The sequence below is a fragment of the Arvicola amphibius genome, chromosome 6 (genome assembly GCF_903992535.2).
Source record: "Arvicola amphibius chromosome 6, mArvAmp1.2, whole genome shotgun sequence".
NCBI lineage: Eukaryota > Metazoa > Chordata > Mammalia > Rodentia > Cricetidae > Arvicola > Arvicola amphibius.
In genome coordinates this window covers 61,002,430-61,029,235 of record NC_052052.2, presented here as the reverse complement: position 1 = coordinate 61,029,235, position 26,806 = coordinate 61,002,430, and the positions used below count along the sequence as shown (strand labels likewise).

Genomic DNA, 26,806 nt, shown 5'->3' with positions numbered 1-26,806 from the left:
TCTATATGTGATCCTTATTGCCATGCTGTTAACAGCTGAATAGGAAGCTACAATTACAAGGTATTTTATGAAAGCCACAAAGCATTGACAAAGGAAATTCTAAAGTGGAAATACAGAAGATTAAGAAGTATCTCAAAGCATATGCAACAACAGAAATGTCAAGGGAAAACATCAAGAATGGAAGAAAGAATGATGGATAATAGAACAAAGAGTCATAAATGAATTAACAAAATGGAAATAGTAAACATGTTACCTGATAATATTTATTTTAAATATAAATAGACTAAACTCTGATCAGAAGGTGTCTGGTGGCTGAACAGATTTTCCTTTTTCTTTTTGAAAGTATGATCTAGTGAGCATACAAAAGACTCAATTTAGCTATCAAGGCACACCTAACTGAAAGTGAAGAGATAGTAAAAGATATTCCATACAAATATGAGAATGTAAGTGGCTGCGTTTATAACACGATAGAGTTTAGTTAATAAACAGTCAAAATGGAAATGACAAAACAGTTATAAATATTTGTTCACCAAACATCTGTACATTTAGGTATATAATACAGATACTAAGAGCAGAGGAGAAAAAAAACCCAAAGGAGAACGGTGACCCCTTTCAGCAGTAGCACCTCTGAACAGTGAATGCATAAGCAGCAGAATTGAACAACATCAGTACAATGTGATCCTCACAGACATATGCAGAACCTTCCACAGGACAGGCAAATGTGAAGTTCAAAAGGTTAAAGCCATACAAAGCATCTTTTCTAACCCTATTTGTGTAAAAATGCAAATCAACCATGGAAGGAAAATTCATGAATATGTGGAAGGCAAGATTTTGGCTCTAAAAGCTAATAGGACTAATTATAAAGTAGAGAGAAATTTAAAAAAATGAGACAAGTGAAGATGGAAACACAACCTATTACATGTATGAAATGCAAAAAATATGGTTTTTGAGAGGAGAGATTACAGCTGTAAATAATTTAACAAAGGGGTTCTCAAGTGTACATCTAACTTTAAACATTGAAGAGCAAGGGAAAGAATAATTGGGCCCAAAGTTAATAGGAGTAAGAGACTAGTAAGCACTAGGAAAGTAACAATTCAGATAAAAAGAATAGAAAACAAAGCAAAGATCAGTGAAACTAAGCTAATTTTTTAAAATATAAAATTGGTGAGAGGCTGGAGAGATGGCTCAGCAGTTAAGAGCATTGCCTGCTATTCTAGAGGTACTGAGTTCAATTCCCAGCAACCACATGGTGGCTCACAACCATTTGTAATGAGGTCTGGTGCCTTCTTCTGGTCTGTAGGCATACACACAGATGGAATATTGTATACATAATAAATAAATAAATATTTTTTAAAATTGGTGAATCTCTATCTAGATTAATTTAGGAAAACAAAAGAGGAAGATTTATTCTTCCAACTAGAAAATTATAACTAATAATCAAGAAGTGATCCAGATCATAAGAGAATACTCTGAACAATTATATGCTACGAAGTTAGATAAGTTATAATAAATGGGAATTCCTGAAAATCAACTACCCACCAAGATTGAACCATGAAGAATTATAATATCCAAATGAACAAGTAAGGCAATTGAGTCAGTAATCAGAACCCTCCTGGCAATCCCAGTGCCATATGGCTTCCCTACTGTCTGGCCAACATTAAAGAAGAGTTAATGCCAGTTCTTGAACTCTTCCAAAAAATTAAAAAGGACAACACTTCCAAACTTCATTTACAAGGTCAGTATTACACTGAAAGCAAAGTTAGATGAGTACATGGTGAGGGGAAAATTAAATTCCAGTATCACTCAAACATAGATGCAAGAATTTCTAACGAACTACTGGCAAGCCACATTAAAAACATCATAAAACCAGTTGAAATGGGATTTGGTCTGTGGATGGTTCAAATATGCAAATAAATACACATGAGATGCTAAATTAGCAGAATAAAAGAAAAGTCATATTGTTTATCAATAGATGCAGAAAAGAATTTCATAAAATTTCATATCTTTATTTTGAAAAACTCAACATATTAGAGTGAGAAGATTTCTATATAATAAAACCTATAAGTTACAGAAATGCTTTTTTTCAGTTAAATCAAGACCAAGGCAAAGGCTTAAATAAAGCTATAGAAATCACAAGGGAAAAGTAAAAATATCTCTGTTTGCAGATTGCACAGTTTTAGACATAAAAAAGTAGGACTATTCCTCAAAAAAGATGAGTTCAATAGTGTCTGGTAGTTCCAAAAGCCATTATATAAAATTTAGTTCTGTCTCTCTACACTAACAACAAACCCTCTAACACAGAAAGGAGAAAAATAGTCATTTACAGTTATAGCAAAACAATAAAGGAAAAACTAGGAGTAAACCTTACCGAGAAAGAAAATGGAATCTTTTAACTGAAAAATGTTATTGATGAAATAAATTGAAAAATATAAATGCAAAATAGGCTATGTTCATGGGTTGGAAGGACTAATACTGTTAAAATGTCTTATTGCTGTGTGTATGTGTGTGCATGTATGTCTATGCATTTATGTATATTCATTCACTACAATTGCTATGAGTAGTCCTATTATATTTTAACATAAATAGGAAAAACTTGTATGAAACCACAAAAGATGTTGACATAACAAAGCAATGTTGAGCAAGAAGAGCTAAGCTAGAGGTATTATACTTTCTGGTTTGAAACTATATCACAAAGTTACAGTAATCAAACCTTCATGATGTTGACATAAAAGAAAAGCATAAACCACTGAATAGAGTAGAGAGATCATTAAGAAATCTATGTCTATATTATTAACTAATAAGTGACAGACAAGGAAAGCATGTGACAGTGAAAGTACTATTTCTTCAATAATTGATACTAGGAAAACTGACTGACTGGGAATTAACCAGTGTCTTAGGGATTTTGTTGCTGTGAAGAGACACCATGACCACAGCAACTCTTATAAAGGTAACATTTAATTGGGGTAACTTGCTTACAATTTCAGAGGTTTAGTCCATTATCATCATGCCGGTGAGCATGGTAGCATGCAGGCACTGGAGGTGCTGGAGGAATAGCTGAAGGTCCTACATCTTGCAGCAACAGGAAGTAGACTGACTTACTGGGCAGTATTCTGACCATAGGAAACCTCAAAGCCAACCCCCACAATGACATTCTTCCTCCAACAAGGCCATACCCACTCCAACAAAGCCACACTTTCTCATAGTGTCACTTCCTCTGAGGTTATGGGGGCCAATCACATTCAAAGTACCACAACCAAGAAAGGACATGAATGAAGTTGTTCAAGTAATGGCATATGCTTGACAAGAAGCAACTTCAGAGACGTTTTGTTTGAACTCTCGGTCTAGGTTTCCACTGTATCCTGGTGGTAAGGCTTAGCTGTGACAGTTCTTGACAGCTGTGACGACAGGTCAGAGGCATCTTACATCTCCAAGGGCCAAGGAAGAGAAAGTGACAAGAGGACTAGAGCCAGGCTGTAAACCTCCAATCCCACCCCCAGTGGACAAGTTCCACCAGCTAGGCTCCACCTCCTAAAGGCTCTGTAGCATCCTAAACACACTAGCTAGTAACCAAGTGTTCACTCTTACTTAGCCTATGAGGGATCCAAGCCATAACAGAGGTACCTGGGTATAGCTTAGCCAAAGTTTTCATTTAGTAAAAATTCATAAAACTATACAACTAAGGTATATGTATTTCATTGTGCTGTAATTTGATCTCAGAAGAGCTAAAATTATTCATCTTTACTTAGTGATATACATGACAAAGTGTTTAGGGACCAACTATACAGATACCTGCCACCTGCATTGGGCTCCCAAAGCTATACTTGTATCACCATACAGAACACAGAACTCTGATCATACAAAGTAAAATGTGCTTTTTTTCCCCCTATTTGCCCTTGGAGTGACATAAGCTAGCACTTGTTGAATTCTCAAAGGAAGAACTTGAAGATGTTTGTAGCATTGTTCTAGCATCCTTATATGTTTTTATCCCTCCCCCCTTTACACTGTATGATTTACACTACATGCACAGTTATTCTGCTTGTTCTCAGGTTTTTCGAAAGAATGTCTAGTTTTTGTAAAATATTACAGAAATGACTTTTTCGGTGGCCATCTTTCATCATCTATATAACAATTAAACCCACTATGCAATGGCCTATTATCATTACTATGCAAATAGTATGTTTACAGATAAGTAGATATCAACTCAAGTGTGCTTTATCGTGATAACAGGTGGCAAGCTTGACCAACCAGACACCAGTTAGCATATCTAACAGTGAGTTTAGAGAGCTGTACTTAATAAAGAAAGGTAGTTAAGAGGTGATTTAAGAGAGGTTTTTATTACATAATGGAAATGAGTAGATAGCAGTCAATTCTCTTCCAAAATAAATAAAATCATGGTAACCTTAATAAAAATGATTTGCTAGTACGGTCACATTTTTATGTTTTGGCCACTTTGTCTTCATTATGACTTCCATATGAACCCGTGTTCTTTCCAATATGTTTTAGGCTTTGGTCAAAGAGTTACAAAGTGATGTCCATAGAACCAGACATCAAATCAGAGAGCTTAAGAAGATGCAGAAAAACAGACATGCTTGTAAAACCTCAACCCATAAAGCACAGACCTTGGCCGCATCCATCCTGAACATCTCAAGATCAGACCTCGAGGAAATACTGGATACAGAAGACGAAGTGGTAAGATTACTTACATATTCATTAATATAGAGCTTTCTGTACTCTTATCTAAATATATTATTTGTTTTATAATTTGAATTTCATTTTTATGGGGTTATTGTCAAGTTGTCAAAGAAATGTATTTGCAGTATAACAAACTCAATGCCTTTATAGAAATTCAATATATAATATAGAAATGAGTCCAATATGTATCAGGGGAGGAAAACAGGCAAAAGAAGGAATTAGGAAGATTCATGTTGCTTTTTATACATGTCAGTCTTCTTATCTCTTCCTATCTCCTCTATTCTCTTTAACTAATCATGTTATAGATCTTCTAGCCAGGGTTTTTGTCATTGTGTGTGTGTGTGTGTGTGTGTGTGTGTGTGTGTGTCTATGTGTGTGGTTTGAAGCAAAGTCCTTACTACACTGGTCAGGCTGGTCTCAAACTTCTAGACTCAAGTGATCCTCCTGCTTCAGCCTCTTGACCCTTTCAGACTATGGGTCTGTACCACCATATCAAGCAGTAATTATCTATTTTATTTTATGCATGTGAGTGCTTTGCTTTGATGTATATATTTGTACCACATGCATACCTGGTGATAGAAGCAGGCATCAGGACCGTTGGAGCTGGAGTTATGGATAATGATGTACCACCACATTGGTGCTTGTAACCAACCCACATCCTCTGCAGGAGAGTCAGACACTCTTAACTGCTGAGCCCCCACCTCCAGACATCAATATTCTTTTTTTCCTATATGGTTATTGTTTTCTTTTTTTCTTAAGTCACCACTTTGACTGGACTTAGTTTAGGCAAGTCACCAATGATTTGATAAAAATCTCTTATGTGGGTTTTTTTTTTTTTTGGTAACAAACTTACTGGCTTTCTTGGCTGAATCTATAATTATTTTGATAATCCTATTTCTTGAAAATATTTATTGTTTTAAAATGGGTGTTTTAAAATCTACTCCTGTTGAGTGGATTATATTCCTAGCAGTGGGCCCTGGGGGAATGATGCTCTTATCTGTAGTATTCTTTAGATCTATGAAGGATGCTTGTTCCTGAGATTAGAAGTCTTCAGTTATTTAATGATTGAAAATTTAAGACAGGATGACACCAAGGTTATCCCAGTAAATATTTGCTTAATGATGAACTAAAGCAATAGATTTAAATATTTGTGTGAGACCATCCTCTATGAGATGCCTGCCCACTTGAGCATCTTAGAGATTTTCTACTGCACAGAAGATCTATAGTGCAAAGATACTTAACTGCCAAGAATCATTGGAAAAGATCCAAAGGAATTCTGTAGAGATTACTTTCATCCTTTGGGTGAGTGGGATGGTGAGCCACGCTTTCATTTCCCAGTCTCACATTTGAGCCAGCATCTGTGACTTTTTGCCTAACTCTGGAAGTAAAAGAATATTATCACATGTAGGATCAAACAAGGTACATGAGAGACAGCAGTGTCAAACCAAGGGCCTTGGCAGTGCTTGGTGCAGACACCTAATTAGAGTCTGGATTGATGGTGTACCCATGTGACAGTATATGCGCGTGTGGCCATGTGTTCACACACACACACACACACACACACACACACACACACACGAGCGCGCGAGTCACATGCTTGGGAACACAGAATACTGTTGTTTCTATTAAGAGAATGCTCTCTCATGGCTGTAAATTAGAAAAATCTCACTCCATTTGAATGAGGAAGTTAAATGATGTTGTCTCTTTTTTTATTATTAGATTTTTAAAAAATACCAATCCAAGTTCTCCCTCCCTCCCCTCGTCCCATTCCCTCCACACACCCTCCCACTCCACCCCCATCCAATCCTCAGAGAGGGTGAGTCACATTGCTTTGGGCAAGGTCCAAGGCCCTCCCTACTATATCCAAGCTGAGCAAGGTATCTGTCCAAAGAGAATAGGTTATTTATCCCTACTGCATGTACTGGCTTTTTGGGATGTTGTTTCTTTTTAAGTGTGTGACTTAGTAAAGGTTCCTCACAGTCGCAAACACTGGAGAACATGTCTGTGGTGAAGCCGGGTTCCTGCTTCTGAGCTGGTGCAGTCTGATACATGAGAACTCTGCCAGCAGCTTCATATGCCACACAGTCTGCAAACCCTTTTGGAAATAAAATGAACTTGAGTACAAATACAATGCTCTAAATGTATCGATATATTCACTGTGCTTAATTACAGACCAGAGTGTATTTAGAAGAACTATACATCTTTTAGAGATTAAGGGGTGGACTGTCTTGCCTGAATTATGTTCTTTAAACAGCATCCAGTTGTAATAAATTCATGTTAAAAGTATGAGAGTCTGTGTGAAGAGCCTAGTGTGACGACTGACATGTAGTAAATTTCAGTGAGTGTTAGTTTCTCAAATGCTTCTATTTTTTCACATGTGATGGGGCTGTGTGTGTCTGTGTGTGTGAGAGGAGGGCTTGGGGGCGGGGCAGCAGAAGACAGAATTGGGTTCCTTAGACTTGGAGTTGCAGGCTGTTGTAAGTCCCCTGACATGGATGCTGGGAACGAAACTCAGGGCCTCTGCAAGAGCAGCTCTTAACCACTGAGCTTTTTCTCCATTGTCTTTTTACTGAGTTATGTCCTTTCCACAACCATCCATCCCTATCTTGAGCCACAGTGTGAAAGGTGAAAAAATATTTCTAATTTACTATGAAATAAACAGAGCTACAGCTTCCACTTGCATATAAATATTTATGAATTAAATACAAAAATAAATAGTATAGATTTAAATATTCCACCTTGGAAGAGTCAGGTCACTCTTGGTTGATATTCCTATAGATGTAGTCAATAGTGAGCCACTAGATTCTAGCAGAATGAGTAAGTTCGTATCAGTTAATGTGTCTGTTTTTATCTTCCTTAGGAAATTGAAAAGACAAAGATAGATGCTGAAAATGACAAGGAATGGCTGTTGTACATTCAGAAACTTCTGGAAGGACAGGTATTTCACTTTTTGCTTCATCTATTAAAGCTTCTGAATAAATATCCCTGGCCTCACCTTTGCAGACGCCCTTATTTACTTGTGTTAGGTAAAGAAGGGATCCAGAGGTGGACAGTGAAGTTAACCCCCTATTTGTACTTTTGGACTTAACAAATGAAGCAAGTGCCTTGAGGAAGAGCCAACATGGGCCTCAGCAAGTGCATTAATTAAATTATTGAGTCAACCTCTCTGCTTGCTAGAGTGAAAAGGATCCATTCTCCCAGCCCTCTTAGGAACAGAGATTCTTTATTAGTGTCTTTAAAGTTGGAAGTTGATACGGACACCTGAGGAGTTCATGGGTTTCGGTGACCTTTTACTGTGGACCTGTTTCCAGTCAATTCATGTTTTCCTCACAGCCAGACAGCTGTTTATTACTGTGTCTTCCCGCACTCTCTACAATATTTTCTACTGAGACCTCGAGCAGCTTGTTAGTGGGAAGTAAATATTGATTTGGCATCCTGTCAATGCAGAAAGAATGAAAAAATTTCCACCAGAGGCCCCTCAAACATTTTCCTATCGACATTTTCCGGGCCGAGTGGAAAGCTGCGTAGAGGATGACAAGGCCAAGGCGAGCTGGAGTCCCCGAGGGCTCTATTGCGGCCGCTGCTGTGACCAGTGTGATATACTTTCTCTCCCCTTTCAAGTATTTTTTAATACACACATAGTCTGCTGGGATGTGTCCCTCTTGTAAGTGATCAAGGGCAGGTTATTGGCAGGTGAGAGCCCTGCTTTTCTAGTCACAGGCAGCTTTTGTTTTGACATCACTGACAGCTTGTAATGCATTCTAAAACTTTTTCATTGTAGCCCTTTCCCCCACCCTAATTGTTTATTTGAAAACCAAGCTGAAATAAATAAAAGCTTAAACATAATTGTCAAGATGGCAGGAGGAAACCCTATCAATCGCTGATGTTTGAAAGACACTGTGACTGTTTCTGCAAAGATTAAAAACAGAAGTTGATACAAGTATTCTTATTTTAGATGAGTGTTGCCAGGTAGCATTTACTGTGTCTTTAGTGGAGTCCAGGATAAAGCAATGAAAGGGTTGGAGATGTAACCCAGTGGTTCTGTCTCCATGATTAGCATGCACACCCACTCAAGTGAAGCCCCCAGCACCAAGACAAGAAACAAAGAGCAATAAAGAAATAGTACACAGGCCACTGATATTGTTAGTGTTAACTTTATAGAGTTCTGAAACATCACCTGCAATTGCTTTGATAACAGAATGTGATTGGTGATGTTTTGGTTCCAGTTGTTGAAGTACAGGTGCACAGGTGTGTGACAGGGCCTTTTACAATGACAATTTGATTTTTGAGAAGAGGGGTCCCTTCTTTTACTTCAGATGGACCTTTATTTTGAATCGTGTGTGTGGGGGGGGGGTGCACATGAGTGCACTGATGAGGCCAGAGACATCAGATACCTCTGGAGCTGAACTTACAGGAAGTTGTAAGCTGCCAGTACGAGTGCTGGAAACTAACTTAGGCCTTCTGCAGGAGCAGTGCGCGCACTTAACTGATGGGACGTCTCTTCAGTCTAGACAGCTCATTTCTGCTCTTTTTTTAATCATGCTGTTTGCGCAGCCTCAGCCCAGTGCCTGGCACATGAAGGAGTTCAGTGATAGTTGGTATAAAGTATTTTTAAGCTTAAAAATGATAGAAATAATCTTGTAATGATTTTCTAAGTGTTCACCTTGTAACTAGGACCTTGTAGTTCCTTTAATTAGAATTTTTATCATCAATTATGTCCATAAAATAATGAATCAATATGTTTAAATCTTGCTAAAGTTATACTGATCCCAGACCTAGTTTAGAGGTAGTAGTTGTTTGTGTGTGTGTATGTGCATCTGTGTATCCTGTGTATGTGTGTGTCTTACACGTGTAAAAGTGCACACACATATTCTGCATTATCTGGATATATGCTTATTCTGTCCAGTTAGTATTAAAAATTCCCTGTTGAAATGGCATCAGGCTGCTTAATACTGCAGTTTGATATAGTGCCTTTTTGTGCCACTGAGCCTGGACTCTGGAATATAATTGCCTGGTAGTATTGATTTAATTGCACAGGTTTATTTGTGGACTCCTAATTATTGACTGGAGGTAAATTTAATGGAGCAGTCTTTATGAACACCGAGAAGCACTGCTGTTGCTGCCGTACATAATGAACTGCATCATATGCCTTTAGATCGTTTCTCAAGCTAATTTTATTCTGTGTGACAGTATGATAACATTGAAAAAGCCAAAGACTTTCTTATTTTTTATTACTGACATGGGTGGTTTTGCTGATGTCTTTGGATTCTGTGGGAAGAAAAATAGGCATTTCAATGGTTGCACTTGGATGTCACTTTATAATTATGCCCAAGAGAAAAATCTATAAAATAGAAAACATCTCTTTTCTTCTCTCTCTATCCTGGCAATTATCTTTGTACGGCATTTCAGAAATGTTTCCTTTGCCCACCAGGTTTTCAGAGTCTGAGATGCTCACAGAGTTGTATGGGCAAAACTGTAAATATGTTTGCTTCTGTCTTCCTGTGCATGCATTTACACAACCTTTGGGCTGTGGAGTAAGTGAACATATTCCCGACAAAAGTACCTGACTTGATTCTGACATAACAGTATGAAAACATTTAAAAGATAAAAATGTAGGACATACCTTGTCTGCCCTCCTGTGTTGTCCTGTATTGTTTGGTAGAATCCTGAATATTGAGATTAATCAGTCCCGTGACTGTTGACTGCTTTCATGATGACATTTTATATGATCATATGCTCACCACAAATGAACAGCAGATTCTGCCATGCAGCATAGTGAAGGGTATGATATAGTATCTATTACTGTCCTTAGTCAGATACCCATGTATAGATGGGTTTATGTAACTGCAGAGAGCAAGAACACAGCCTTGCTATTTCAAGTAGTTATAATGTAATTAGTAGTTTTGTGCATTTGATATTTTGCTGCAGTTTGCAGTAAGAATCACTCGGAAAAATGCCTTTCTAAGATCTGTTCCTATTTTTCTGTGGTATGGATAATTTTATCTTAAAACTTTTACTTGTGCTTTCTTTTATAATGATATGATTTTAAATTTGCAATTTATGAGGGAAACAAAGAAGTAAAGATGAGGAGAACCCCCAAAATTTGTTTTTATGTAGTTTAAGGAGTAGATGAGAATAGAGCTGAGGGGCTGGAGAGATGGCTCAGTGGTCCTCTGCTCTTCCAGAGGGCCCAGGTTCAATTCCCAGCACCCACATGGCAGCACACAATTGTCTGTAACTCCATTTCCAAGGGATCTGACACTATTACACCAATACACATAAAATTAGAAAAAACTAGAGCTGAAAGTAGAGATTAGGTGATTCTGGCATTTGAGCAAGAGTGTGCCTTAGAAAGATCCAGGGCGGCAGCGTGCAGGGTCGTGGACATGGAAGAGGCGACGGCAGCCAGGGAAAGAGGTGAGCTGCCCACATTGCCCAGAGTTAGAGCACGGCAACTGGGAGTGCGCGACCAGTCCCAAATCAAAGATGGATTATTTCAGCACCCCACACAATGAGAAAGTTGAAGGTGTGCTGAAGAACTTTAGTGGTCAAGAGAGCCAGTGTGTTAGGAGGAAATATTAAACAGTTACTGAAGCCATAGAATTTTTAGTAAGTTAATAATATTTTTCCTTAATTCATCCCAGTCTTTTGTCGGTCTGGCCTCAGTTTAAGAAAACATTTCACATTCTTATGTGAACAAGAAAAGATTGAAAGCCCAGATACTTGTATTGGCCCTGTATTAACCCCGTCTCCCTTTCCGTGTCTGAGAACAAGGCTGTATTCTCATCCTTAAATTCTCCCTTGACTTCGGATGTGTCTGTTCCTGTTAACTGCTTCAGGTCTTCCAAATGCTGAAGTTTAAGGTGCTTGTTTTCTCAGGTGTCCTCCTTCACTTCTGTTGACTGCCTGGGAGTGTGACAAACGGCCCTGGCCTTTGTAGTTGGAGGGATGATCAGTATGAAAGTTAAGTCCCTCACGGAGCTCTGAAACCATCACTTCCGGGTGCCGCTTTCTGCATGGTATTTGTGACATGTGTCCATGCTCACATGCTGCACACATACCTGCTCTAACACGTACACAACCACGTGGTCACCCACAGACATTCCTTACAGCCTGAAGAGAAAGCAAGAAAGAAATCTCCACTCACCCTGCTTCAGGTTTTTTATGTAACAACTTGAAGCCTGATTTCTTTCTTTCTTTCTTTCTTTCTTTCTTTCTTTCTTTCTTTCTTTCTTCCTTCCTTCCTTCCTTCCTTCCTTCCTTCCTTCCTTTCTCTTTCTTTCTTTCTTTCTTTCTTTCTTTCTTTCTTTCTTTCTTTCTTTCTTCTTTCTTGATAAAAAAGACATTTTCTGCTAAGGTTAAAGCAGTTCTTTAAAATTATTAAATTCTAAATCATACTACGTGCTTTGTGACAATTATTTGTCACCTTTGTGTAGTTTTATCTACTCAAAAGCTTGTTTTTGTGTTACATTAAAAGTTTATGGCTGGTGTACTAAAAGTAAGTCTTATGCAAATACCAGTAGATTGTCCTTCATATTCTCTTCATTTGAAAACATTTACAGGGTGCCTGTGTTGTGCTACAGCATTGGTCACCATAGGAGGCAAAGGAAATGACTCAGGTCCTGAGTTTAATCTAAAACAAGAAAATACCAAGGTCTCTGTGAAAACAGAGCCCATGCCTATCACTGATGGGAAGGTAAAGCACTTTGACCACTCCTCAAAAGGTTTATGTTGCCAGAAATTTTGCTTCTCAGTGCACTGCTGACAGAGCTGAAAGCAGCCTCCTGAGAAGGTACTCGTTCGTCCATGCTCATACAGACAAAAGTGAAAACTATCCTAATGTCTGTTTGTCTGGTGTTGATAAACAGAGAAAAGCCTTCAGAAGCTTACAATCTATTGTTAGAAGTAGGAGCCTTCTCCTTACCTAGATATTAAACATTATTTGTGAGCTCAAAAGGCCTATGTATGAATACTAGTCTTGAGAATTTGTGAATTTGAAAATTAATTCAGGTAAAGAAGCAGCTTAACTTTTAGAAAAAAGTATTCAGCAGGGTATGAATTCTAAAACTCTGTATTGTTGTTTAGAGGTGACAACTGAGGAGATGATTAGGTCATGAGGGCAGGTCATTAAAGAATAGAATTAGAGCCTGTGAAATTAAGGAGCTTGCTATTTCTTCTCTGTATCACACAGGAACACAGAGAAGACCACAGCCTACAAGTCAGCAGTGCCCCCTGCAAATACTGGATGCAGCCGAGCCTTTGTTTTAGTTTTGCTAACCTCTTGAACTGTGAGATTAAATGGTTGTTTAAGCCAGTCAGTCTGTGGCACTGTGTTGCAGTTCCTGAGCCAATTAGATAACTCTTAAGTGTAAATGTATAAATAGACATGTCTCTAATATATAGTTCTTGACTTTGGATAAAGGAATCATTTTTAAAAGAATTTACTACTGGTAGTAAATATATTATTTGTTCTACTGTATGTTGCCTTTCCCATAGTTGAAATTCTTGCAGTGTGTGTGGCAGGTGGGATATAGAAGGAATGTGAGAGGCCTCAATGTTGACTAAAGGTAACACAGGTCCAAATTGAGGTCAAGAAGGTTTAGGAAATGAGGTTGTCTCTGGGATAGAATCATTGTCCAAGGAATTATCTTGAAGGTAAAGGGGTGCCTTTGGCCTATGAGCATACATGTCATTAGTTTGGCTTTAAAAAGAGGCTTGATAGACATGGGTTAGCTAAGACCATTGCCTCCCATGGAGATTCTAATGATAGGTGTAAGCCTAGTGCATAAATTATCTCCCACAGGAACCCATGTAGAGCCTTATCACAGGTCAAGGATGCTGCTCAGCTTACCTAAACGTGCACACGCTTCTCTTCCATGGTATATGACTTACCCAGGCCATAAAGAATTTGCTAATAATTCCTTTCCTAAATCCTGAAGTATCTTACTAAAGGTTACCATCTCCTAAGGACTTCATAAATAGGATACTTTGCCAAGTTTCTTTAAATGTTATCTAAGTATTCCTTGGGGCAAAAGAAAAAAACTAAAGCATTTTTAAAGTCTTAACAATTTTCAGTTCTTATCTATGGCTTCTAGAGCCATTTTTTTTTAATTTTAAGTGCTGATAAATTATAGATTCTACCAGAATCGGATGGCATCAGATGCAGCCTTCTCTGTCAGCTTTCAGAAGTGCTATGAGAGATGCATCTCTGAGGACAAGCAGGAGATATCCAAGAGACCTTTAGGATATGGAGTTCAAAATCAAGTGCCAAATTTAGCTGTAGATGACTTCTTCCTTCTCATAGCATTCCTAATTATTTTAACATGTTCACTCTTTAATTTTGAGGCAACCAGTTAGACCTGTCCATTTGGATATGTAAGTTTGTGCATGAGTCAATATTGATGTGTGATTAAGCGGATATGTAGCATTAGACCAAACTGTGCACCCTTAATTTGGGTGCAAAAGTCATTGGTCTTCCTTAGAATGTCTTGAATCTTACTATATCCGGTCCTTGACTAGCAGTTATAATATAAAAACTTCATAATTTTATTTTGTAAACTCAAGTTAGATATTAATAAAGGTAATATCTTTTGAAGAATCATCTTCAAACAAATCACAAGAATAAAAATGATTACACTGTTAGCTTTATCCCTGAGATGTAAAGGTTATTCTTATTTTAATATACCAGCTTTCAATTTAGTTATTAGCTGAAACTCTAGTCATTACTGATATCTTGGAGTCATGGGTTAGGGTTGCGGCCCAGGGGCCTCTCTCTCTCTCTCTCTCTCTCTCTCTGTGTGTGTGTGTGGTTCCCTGCTACTCAGCTGAGCTTGGACTTCTTATTCCTATTTAGTGAGTTTGCCCATTATAATGAAGAAAAATATTATCAGTCTATCTTTTAGCTAGCCTGTCTTTTTCTCAACCTGAGCTAATTCAACAAGCAAGTAGCAGAAGGTGCAGATTGCCTGCTCCTTAAACATATTTTATACTTAAAAATGTATTAGTGGTGGTATAAGCCTGTAACCCCAGAACTCTACATGTACTTAAAGTGATTAGGCAAGCCATAGGACTTTTAAAACATTTTCTAAGATAGGCCATATTTTAAGTACCATTTCAGTCCTAATTACTAATCTAGAGCTGTATGCCAAGAACGGATGTACATGTAATTCTCATAGTATTTTTGAGGAGGGGGCTATTGGATGGCTCAGCAGCTATGAATGCATGTGTTCTTGCAGAGGACCCAAGTATCAGTTACAGCACCTATGTCAGGCAGTTCATCAGCACCCGCAACTCCGGCTCCAGGGCACTCAGTGCTCCGTTCTGAATTCTGCTGGTGCCTGCACTCATGTGCATGTACCCACACAGAGAAAGACATGATTACATTCTTTTTTTAGGGGTGCAATGAACTTTATTGATGGTATTCAAGAGAGTAGGGCTCCCTAAGCCCCTCCTGCTATTCTGGGGGTCTGGGATGGAAACAGTGAGGGAGATGCTCAGTGTGAAGGGTTGAGTTAGGACAGGGACTGCTCAGCAGCCGAGGGCCTCTCTCTTGCTGTGTCCTTGCTGGGATGGGTGGTCAGGGCAGGCAGGCTTCTTACTCCTTGGAGGCCATGTAGGCCATGAGGTCCACCACTCTGTTGCTGTAGCCAAATTCATTGTTGTACCAGGAAATGAGCTTCACAAAGTTGTCATTGAGAGAAATGCCAGCCCCAGCATCAAAGGTGGAGGAGTGGGAGTCACTGTTAAAGTCACAGGAGACAACCTGGTCCTCAGTGTAGCCCAGGATGCCCTTTAGTGGGCCCTCAGATGCCTGCTTCACCACCTTCTTTGGTCATCCCAGAGCTGAACGGGAAGCTCACGGGCATGGCCTTCTGTGTTCCTACCCCCAATGTGTCTGTCGTGGATCTGACATGCCGCCTGGAGAAAGCCGCCAAGTATCATGATTACATTCTTTAAAATGAAACTAGGAGATTTTGGAGAGCTTTTATGCATCACTAAAGATTGTTATAGTCCATCTAACTTTAGATTAACATTAATTTGTGATATTTGCATTTTGATGATAATCCGTATATGGTATAAGTGATGAGACTCAATTAACCAAAATGGCTGACTGAGAAATCTCATTCTTAATTTCTTAGGGATTTTTGTGAATTAATTCCAACTTAAGCAGGATCATATTTGTATAACTTACTGAAAATCTTACTAAATGAATAGATAGTATAAACTTAGGAGTGTTATTTCTAAACCTGAAGCTCCTGGTGCATGGAAAGACTCCTAAGACTCAAGGGCAGGAGCTGTTTGTCACAAGTGAAAGGATCTAGAACTTACTAGTTGACTTTGGAATGTATTTATTTCAAAGCAATGTGTATGTTTATTGAATAGTGCATAATCATTTATAAATGTTTTATAATTCTGACTTTCCTTAATCTATCTTTAAATTTATTAAGATTATTTTTATAAAAATCACATAAATTTTCTGTTAAAATTCCTTAATTAAGATTGAGCATTATATTATTTTGTGTATGCGTTACACATACTTTGTGAATGTGTATGTGCAAGTGCCCACACCCTTACACAAACTTTTAGAAGCCAGAAGAGGACACAGGGTGTCCTGCTCTCTCACTCCCCAGCTTGTGTTCCGGACACAGGGTCTCACTGAACCTGGAGGTTTCTGTGTGGAGGCGACCTCTGGTTTCCACCCCACATGCCTGGCTTTCCCGAAGTACCACAAATCTGAATCAGGACTTCACGCTTGTGCAGCAAGTGCTCTTATCAACTAAGGAGATGGCTCCCTTAAATATTGTTAAATTTTCTTTTCTTCCCTTCTTCCTCCCCTCTTCGGGTTCATAACATCTCCAGCTCAGCCCAATCAGAGCGCTGGACTGCATAGGGAGTGCAACCGGCAGGCGGGAGCTTCTTTGTTTCATTAGCCTGCCTGCAGCAAGGTAGGCCCTCTCCGGAACTCCCTGGCCAGCAAAGACACTGGATATTAGGACCAGAAAACACATCTGGGAGGTGAGTGACTTTCGGCAGCAGCCTGGGAGACGGATCACAGCCACTCCCTGACCGGCTACACTTTCTAGTCTTCCGGCTGGGGCTAGTCTCTTGCTACTGCCTCCATCTTCCAACCCCACCCAGCTTGCACCCAGAAAAACTGTCCCTTCTTCCTCCCCTCTTCGGGTTCACAACATCTCCAGCTCAGCCCAATCAGGGGGCTGGGACTGCATAGGGAGTGCAACCCGCAGTCGGGAGTTTCTTTGTTTCAATAGCCTGCCTGCAGCAAGGTAGGCCCCCTCTGGAACTCCCTGGCCAGCAAAGACACTGGACATTAAGACCAGAAGACACATCTGGGAGGACCAGAAGACACATCTAGGAGGACCAGAAGACACATCTGGGAGCAAAGACACCAGTTACTAGCACCAGAAGTCTCATCTGGGAGCAAAGACACCAGATCTGAAAACCGGAAGACACATCTGGGAGGCGTCCCTCAGCTACCAGGAATCCCTGATTCAGTGCTGTGGAGTCCCATCTGGACGGCCTTCCCGAGTGTATTCAAGTGTCCTGACCCTGTACCAAGGCCACCTAACCAGAGGGGGGAGAGGCTGCCCTCCAGGCAGGTCTGAGAAACCCAGCAAGCGAGTGCGGGCTCCTTCAGATTGTGCTGCAAGGACCCACTTATGTAAAAGAAACACTTCTAGAACTCAAGGCAGCCATCAAACCACACACACTAATAGTAGGAGACTTCAACACTCCTTCTCACCAATGGACAGGTCAATCAGACAGAAACCTAACAGAGAATTGAAAGACTTAATGGAGGTAATGAACCAAATAGACTTAACAGACATCTATAGAACATTCCACCCAAATAGAAAAGAATATACCTTCTTCTCTGCGGCTCATGGAACCTTTTCGAAAATTGACCATATACTCGGTAACAAAGCAAACTTCCACAGTTACAAAAAAATATTAGTAACCACCTGTGTCTTATCGGGTCACCATGGATTAAAATTAGAATTCAACAACAATGCTACCCCCAAGAAAGCCCACAAACTCATGGAAACTGAACAGTCAACTACTGAACCACAAAAAAATAAAGAAAGAAATTAAAGTCTTTCTTGAATTTAATGAAAACAAAGACACAACATACTCAAACCTATGGGACACAATGAAAGCAGTGCTAAGAGGAAAGTTCATAGCACTAAGTGCCCACTTAAAAAAAAAAAAAAAAACGGAGAAAGTACTCATTGGTGACTTAGCAGCACACCTGAAAGCTCTGGAAAAAAAAGAAGCAGACTCACCTAGGAGAAGTAAAAGACTGGAAATAATCAAACTGAGGGCAGAAATCAACAAAATAGAAACACAGAAAACAATCCAAAGAATCAATGAAACAAAAAGCTGGTTCTTCGAGAAAATCAACAAGATTGACAAACCCCTAGCCAAACTAATCAAACGGCAGAGAGAGAACACACAAATTAATAAGATCAGAAATGAAAAGGGGGACATAACCACAGACACAGAGGAAATTCAGAGAATCATTAGATCTTACTACAAAAGCCTGTATGCCACAAAATTGGAAAATGTAAAAGAAATGGACTTTTTTTAAGGTAAGTACCATATACCAAAGTTAAACCAGGACCAGGTAAATGCTCTAAATAGTCCTGTTAGTTGCGAAGAATTAGAAACTGTTATCCAAAACCTCCCTACCAAAAAGAGCCCAGGACCAGATGGTTTCAATGCGGAATTCTACAAGAACTTCCAAGAAGACCTAATACCTATACTCCTTAAGGTATTTCATAATATAGAAACACAAGAGTCACTGCCAAATTCCTTTTATGAAGTTATAGTTACCCTGATACATAAACCACAAAGACTCAACCAAGAAAGAGAATTACAGGCCAATCTCACTCATGAACATTGACGTAAAAATTCTCAATAAAATACTGGCAAACCGAATCCAAGAACACATTAGAAAAATTATTCACTATGATCAAGTAGGCTTCATGCCAGAGATGCAAGGCTGGTTCAACATACGAAAATCTATCAATGTAATCCATCATATAAATAAACTGAAGGAAAAAACCATATGATCATCTCATTAGATGCTGAAAAAGCATTTGACAAAATTCAACACCCTTTATGATAAAGGTCTTGGAGAGATTAGGGGTACAAGGGTCATTCCTAAATATAATAAAGGCTATTTTCAGCAAGCCGACAGCTAACATCAAATTAAATGGAGAGAAGCTCAAGGCCATCCCACTAAATTCAGAAACACGACAAGGCTGTCCACTCTCTCCTTATCTCTTCAACATAGTACTTGAAGTTCTAGCAATAGCAATAAGACAACATAAGGGTATCAAGGGGATTCGATTTGGAAAGGAAGAAGTTCAACTTTCGTTATTTGCAGATGATATGATAGTATACATAAGCGACCCGAAAAACTCCACCAAAGAACTCCTACAGCTAATAAACTCCTTCAGTAACATGGCAGGATACAAGATCAACTCCAAAAAATCAGTTGTCCTCCTATACACAAAGAATAAGGAAGCAGAGAGGGAAATCAGAGAAGTATCACCTTTCATAATAGACACAAATAGCATAAAATATCTTAGAGTAACTCTAACCAAGGAAGTGAAGGACTTATTTGACAAGAACTTTAAGTCTTTGAAGAAAGAAATTGAAGAGGATACCAGAAAATGGAAGGATCTCCCTTGCTCGTGGATTGGGAGGATCAACATAGTAAAAATGGCAATTCTACCAAAAGCAATCTATAGATTCAATGCAATCCCCATCAAGGTCCCATCAAAATTCTTCACGGATATTGAGAGGACAATAATCAACTTTATATGGAAAAACAAGAAACCCAGGATAGCCAAAACAATCTTATACAATAAAGGAACTTCTGGAGGCATTACCATCCCTGACTTCAAACTCTATTACAGAGCTACAGTATTGAAAACAGCTTGGTATTGGCATAAAAACAGAGAAGTCAACCAATGAAATCGTATAGAAGACCCGGATCTTAAACCACAAACCTATGAACACCTGATTTTTGATAAAGGAGCCAAAAGTACACAATGGAAGAAAGAAAGCATCTTCAACAAATGGTTGCGGCATAACTGGATGACAACCTGTAGAAGAATGAAAGTAGATCCATATCTATCACCATGCACAAAACTCAAGTCCAAATGGATTAAAGACCTTAATATTAATCTGAACACACTGAGCTTGATAGAGGAGAAAGTGGGAAGTACTCTACAACAAATGGGCACAGGAGACCGTTTCCTACGTATAACCCCAGCTGCGCAGACATTAAGGGCAACATTGAATAAATGGGACCTCCTGAAGCTGAGCAGCTTCTGTAAAGCAAAGGACACTGTCACTAAGACACAAAGGCAGCCCACTGAGTGGGAAAAGTTCTTCACCAACCCTACAACTGACAAAGGTCTGATCTCTAAAATATATAAGGAACTCAAGAGACTAGACTTTAAAATGCTAATGAACCCAATTAAAAAATGGGGCACTGAACTGAACAGAGAATTCTCAACAGAAGAAGTTCAAATGGCCAAAAGACACTTAAGGTCATGCTCAACCTCCTTAGCTATCAGGGAAATGCAAATCAAAACAACTTTGAGATACCATCTTACACCTGTCAGATTGACTAAAATCAAAAACACCAATGATAACCTTTGCTGGAGAGGTTGTGGGGTTAGGGGTACACTCATCCATTGCTGGTGGGAATGCACACTTGTGCAACCACTTTGGAAAGCAGTGTGGTGGCTTCTCAGGAAATTCGGGATCAACCTACCCCAGTACCCAGTAATTCCACTCTTGGGAATTTACCCAAGAGATGCCCAATCATACTACAAAAGCATCTGCTCAACTATGTTCATAGCAGCATTATTTGTAATAGTCAGATCCTGGAAACAACCTAGATGCCCTTCAGTGGAAGAATGGATGAAGAAACTGTGGAATATATACATGTTAGAATACTACTCAGTGGTAAAAAACAATGACATCTTGAATTTTGCATGCAAATGGATGGAAATAGAAAACACTATTCTGAGTGAAGTAACCCAGACCCAAAAAGATGAACATGGGATGTACTCACTCTTAATCGGTTTCTAGCCATAATTAAAGGAATTGAGCCTATAATTCTGGATCCTTGAGAAGATAATAAGAAGAACCTCCACCTGGCGATTGATGAAGAAAATAACTGAGCCCCACATTGGAGCACTGGACTGAGCTCCCAAGGTCCTGATGAGGAGCAGAAGGAGGGAGAACATGAGAAAGAAAGTCAGGACCGTGAGTGGTGTGTTCACCCATGGAGACGGTGGGATAGAACTAACAGGAGATCACCAACTCCAGTTGGAATGGGACTGATGGAACATGCGACCAAACCGGACTCTCTGAATGTTGTCGACGGTGGAGGCTGACTGAGAAGCCAAGGACAATGGTGCTGGGCTTTGATTCTTCTGCATGGACAGGCTCTGTGGGAGCCTTGTCAGCTTGGTTGATCACCTTCCTGGACCTGGGGGGAGTTGGGAGGACCTTGGACTTAGCATAGAGTAGGGAACCCTGATGGCTCCTTGGCCTGGAGAGGGAGGGAGGTGGGTATGGGTGGAGGGGAGGGGAGGGAAGGGGAAGGAGGAGGGGAGGAGATGGAAATTTTTAAATAAAAAAAATAAACCATAAAAACATTTTTTTTCTTTTCTTATTGGTCATGAAAAGACCTTTGTACACATGAATTCACAGCAACTGTAACTATATTCAGAAGATCTATAAAATAAATCCTACAAAATCCCAGCATGGATGGAGGGGTGTCTCCCAGCGTCTCCTCCATACCCAAGGAGCTATTGGCAGCTGATGGCTGCTGCAGAAGAGGGTCAGTTTTCCCCAGGGGTCTGGTCCCTTAGAGACTGCTCACGATTTAGCAGATGGCCCTACAACCATGCACATACATGGAGCACCAAGTAAACTCAGTGGTTCAAAAACAGAGTCCTTGAAGTTAGGAGGGAAAGTGATTTGTAGGACAGGGGAATAATTAGAAGAGAGGAAATACAGGCTGTCTTTAACCAAAACACATTATATACATGTATGAAATTCTCAAAGAACAAAATGTATATTTTTCTATGACCATTTATGAACTACATCTATCATTACAATAATAAATGACAAGCTTATAAATGTCAGTCAGAAAGAATACTGAGTTTAGAGGAGAAACGTGATAAATAGCGCATTGTTAGCTAGGTAATCACAAAGCCAGCATGTTTTCCACATGAGCCCCTAGAGTAGAAACTGAACATGAGACCATGAAATAAACCATGAAGAACCAAAGGCTGCCTTGAAAACAGACAGCTTTACTCTCAGAGAAGCACAGTGTCATGAAACACCCTAGTCATGTGTCCTGAGATAATGGAACTGTTTTAAAGTTTGACGCTACTCAGACTTGCTTGATCAGAGAATCATTTTTCTAGAAAATATTAGGGAATAAATTTTTTAATCATTCATTTCTGCCCATAAAATGGGAGGTTGTTCCATATTATCTATTTTGTTTTCAGATAGAAATGCGTATTTATGTACATAGTTAAATAATAGTTACCCCAGGGTCTTGTCATTCGGGGCCTAGTGCTTGCTAGACAAAAACAAGTCTTTTTTATCATGCATTCTTTAAAAGCTAACATTATGCCCTGATGACTTAATTATCAAATTAGTAAAATTAGCAGTTTTATCAAGTGTAACTCCTATATTCTTCTCAAATATGCTGTTTGCCAAAGCAAGAATTTGTTGTTATTGTCCTCAAGAAACGAGGCAAATACATCCTTTTCCTAGTATCTAATGCTCTCTTCCCATGTGTCTAACCCTGAAATGTGTATGCTGTACATATATGGTTATGATGATGTTTTCCCTCCTAGAAAGACTCTTTCATGTCAATATATCTTTCTTATGCTCGGTTGTACCTTTAAAGAAATACCCTGCTTGACACTTTCCTCCCTGGTAAATTTCAGGTGAAAGAGATGTATGTGCGAAGCTCTTGAGTTTGGGGGATGCAGGCATACACTCAGATTGATTAGGAATCTACTGAAAGATCTTTGCCATTGTTTTCTCTTCTTACCAGTTCAAATTCAGGGAACAACCATTTTGATCGACTTGATCAAATCCTTTGGCTGAACCATACAAAGGACAGCGACTGGCTATCTTTGCTCAGGCCTGACAAGGGACACCACCAGGGCTTTCCTTTTTTCTTTTTTTTTTTTTTTTTTTTTTTTTTTTTTTTTTTTTTTTTTTTTGGTTTTTCGAGACAGGGTTTCTGTGTAGCTTTGGTGCCTGTCCTGGAACTAGCTCTTGTAGACCAGGCTGGTCTCAAACTCACAGAGATCCGCCTGCCTCTGCCTCCCGAGTGCTGGGATTAAAGGCGTGCACTACCACCGCCTGGCCAGGGCTTTTCCTAACATAGCAAAAACCTAATATTACTTCCCTCTAGGCAAGAGATATGGATGCTGTAAGCATTCTAAGAGTTTTAGGGAAACAAAAAATAATATTTTCCTGATCAATCAAAAGGACAAACACAAGAAATATTTAATGAATTTCTAATTATGACAGACGTTTTATATGAAACCAGAGAGAGGAAATAAGATCAAAAGAAATAAGTCGAACTTCAGAGGGTATTTGAGGCGGCAGTTCAGACTTACTTATAACCCATGTATGGGGCATGTTCATGTTCTACCAGCAAGCCAAGGAAGCATCAGGAACAATAAAACTACCAGCAAAGTTTTATCAATTATGAAATTTTAAAATGTGTTCACATTTCATAAACTCAGCAGTTTCTGAAACATGTGTATTACACTTTGATATACCAAACAAACTTTAACAACTTAATCAATGGGTATACTTTCACCATTTTTTCTCTCTGAAATTTTATCCTGCAACTCTTGAGATATTGGGCTTTCGTACAGACAAGTGTATTGATAGTTCTCTCTCATTCTTTTATGACTGATGAACATATAGTACCACTACTGTGGGCCTGTGTGCCCTAGAGATGACTGTAACCTGCTATTGATCAGCTGATTGAAGATGAATGGCTTAGCTGCTTGTATTGCAGATTACATCATTAACATGGTCAGTAAACCATGAATTGTTCAATAAGACGTTTATCTTTTTTCATTTTATTTCTGCTCTTTTGTCATTTTTATTAGAAACGCCAAAATTACCCACACTAACCAGGAAGATCTCTTGAAAAGTGATCCAGTAGGGTACTATTATAACTTCAAAGTTACAGACAGTTAAAAATCTAATGCCTTAATGATATTTAGTGTGTGGTTTTGTCAGTTTCTTTCAGTTTGTATTACTTTTTCATATTTGAGTGTTTGTGTGTAAACATGCATATCATATAGTGTGTTTGTGTGCATGAGTGTGTATATGTATATGTCTGTGCATCTGTGTGTCTGTGTAGGTCAGATGACAACCTCGGTAGTCAGGTCTTTCCTTCCACCATGTGGATTCTGGGAATGAAGCTCAGGCTTCATGGAAAGGGCCCTTATCTTCTGAATCATCTCATCAGCCCTTGTATGTTTTTTAATTGAAGAAAATACAGAGTTTAATAATTTTTGTTTGTTTTTCTCTTACAGCTTCCTTTTGCCTCATATTTACTAGAAGCAATACTGGAGAAAATAAATGAAAACAAGAAACTAACTGAAGGATATTTCACAGTTATGAAAGACTTTAGATAATGCTATAGATGCAGTATATATTTATATATGTATGTATCTGTGTTCAGAATATGAGGATTTCATGTGCTGTGCTTGTAAACAGTCCAGAACAGTATCTGCTCCAGCTATCCATGAGTGGCCTCAATACCAAAATAAGAAATCTCTGAAATTAACTGATTGCTGAACAAATGTAACTAGTTTAGCCAGTTTAGTTTGAGTGCATAGCCACTTAAAAGGAAAGTCTAGCATTTGATTGCTGGATAAAAATGTTTTCATGAATACAAACTTAAAATAATTTCCTTCCAGTACAAAGAAAAAAGCAAAGACAAATTTGTCACATACATATTAGTATAAGTATAAAAAGAAAAGGGTGAAAATAAATTGCTTAATATTGTAAATTTTATATGAGAACTAGACTTTTGCATAAAATTGTTATAAATAACCCTTTGTTATCCAGTGAATGACATATTTGTGTGATGAGAAAATATAAGAAAATTATCTTAACATGAAGGAGGAGCATTGAATGCAGCTATTGTGTGGTTGATTGTATCTGTTCTTATTTACATACTGGATTATACAGAAGACACTGTGTTTTTCTAGAACTATCTGGCAAAATAAAAACCATTTTCTCTTCCTTTATCTTCTTGTGCAGTCATGTAAACCAGCAAGGGCCAGGAGAGCATGTCTGATGTTAGGGAAGACCTAGTAGAATTCCTACCATGGTCGTCTAATTAGCAATGCCGTCTCGTCATGATGGATGGCTGTATCTGGTTCCGGAATGTCCCCTTCACTGCACTTCCTCACTGTGTTCTTGCCACACTCTTGGTGCCTCTGAGTCACTGAACTTAGGCCTTCACACTTGATCCAGGTATTCTGTCTTTGCAGAATTCTCTGTGTGTTACTTTACTCATGCCTATCTTCTCATTATTCAGGTTCACTTTGCCAGTTCCCTCCTGTTTAGCACAAAATAATCTGCTTTTAATATAGTCACATTTTTGATTTATGGTTTATTCTCATTTTTCCTTAAGAATGTAGATTCCATGAGATTAAGGCAGTGGTTGGCAAATTAAGGCCCTTAGCTGAATCTGGCCTGCCACCTATTTTTATATGGTCCACAGACTAATTTTTTTACTTTATTAAACTGTTTAAAACACTTTGTAGCATGTAAAATCATATGAGATTCAATTTTAATGTCTTATCAATAAAGAGTTATTGAAATTTCGTGATGTTGATTCCTTTGCACACCACTTGGCATAGCGTTAACACTGTGGCCGTGGAGCTAATGATTGACAGAGGCTGAATGCGGTACTCTCCTTACTTGGCACTGCTACTCAGCATGCTTCAGCACAGCGACACAGCTCAAGCAAGACTGTCAAGCCACAAATGCTGAATTACTGGAAGCTAAAAAATATTAGTACAGCCTGGCAGTGGTGGCACACGCCTTCAATCCCAGCACTCGGGAGGCAGAGGCAGGCAGATCTCTGTGAGTTCGAGGCCAGCCTGGTCTACAAGAGCTAGTTCCAGGACAGGCACCAAAGCTACAGAGAAACCATACCTCAAAAAATATTAGTATATATTCAACCTACTATAGCTATTAAACTCGTACTCATAAGACACAGAGCAGGGTGTTTCATTTTGTTCTGCACTGGAAAGCAGAATCTTGTGCTGTGTGACACTATACTAACACTAAAGAGTGCAGTACACATATATAACCAGAGTCGGCACTCTTCACGGTGTTACCACTCACAGGAGAGTGTCAGTCAGAAAATTACACAGTTTCAGGTATAACAACCTATCACAGGATTTTGTTATAAAAGTAAAAATAAGCCTACCACAAAAGAATGAGAAGCAGGATACAGCAAGAAAGAAAATTAGTTCGCCTGGGAAACGGTCCTTTACAATGTTTACCCTGCAACTTCTGAATTTCTTATGTGGCTAGGGCTGCAGACGACCATGGGGGTATACAGCAGGTGGCAACTTGTGTTCAGAGGCCAACTCACTATTTCTCCAATTTCTGTTGGAGAGCCCCACCTTGCAAGCCCATTAGGCATAATTGTTTGTATCTGCCCAAAATTTCTCTCATGTGCCATTTTATTTCTTCCCTAAGAACAACTTTGGGTGTTTATCTAATGAAAATATTCCATCTATTGGGCACACATATAACTTTGGATGGTCAGGAAGATGATTTCTGCATAATATATTTAATTTTGATGAATAGAAATAATACTTGTATATTTTACATTACTCAGATTGGCATAGGATTTTCATTCATAAAGACAGCTTTTACACAGACAACTGACTTTAGACTCCAGAACAAATTCAAAGCAGGCTGGTTGCCCCTGGAGATGAATATCTATCTGGTTGTCCCTAGAGACAAATACATGAGGTCATTTTCCCGGGTGTTGTTT

General features: G+C 39.0%; 1 protein-coding gene across 4 annotated transcripts in view; it reads left to right on the top strand.

Annotated features, from left to right (window-relative positions):
• Positions 1-25,553, top strand: part of Cntln (centlein) — a 250,041-nt gene extending 224,488 nt beyond the window's left edge. For all 4 annotated transcript variants that reach the window (XM_038333679.1, XM_038333678.1, XM_038333677.1 and 1 more), the window contains 3 exons: positions 4,504-4,689; positions 7,553-7,630; positions 24,318-25,553. In XM_038333679.1, coding sequence (XP_038189607.1) covers positions 4,504-4,689; positions 7,553-7,630; positions 24,318-24,419 — 366 coding nt within the window. In that variant the 3' untranslated portion in view covers positions 24,420-25,553. The remainder of the gene's footprint in view (positions 1-4,503; positions 4,690-7,552; positions 7,631-24,317) is intronic.
• Positions 25,554-26,806: the final 1,253 nt, after the last annotated feature.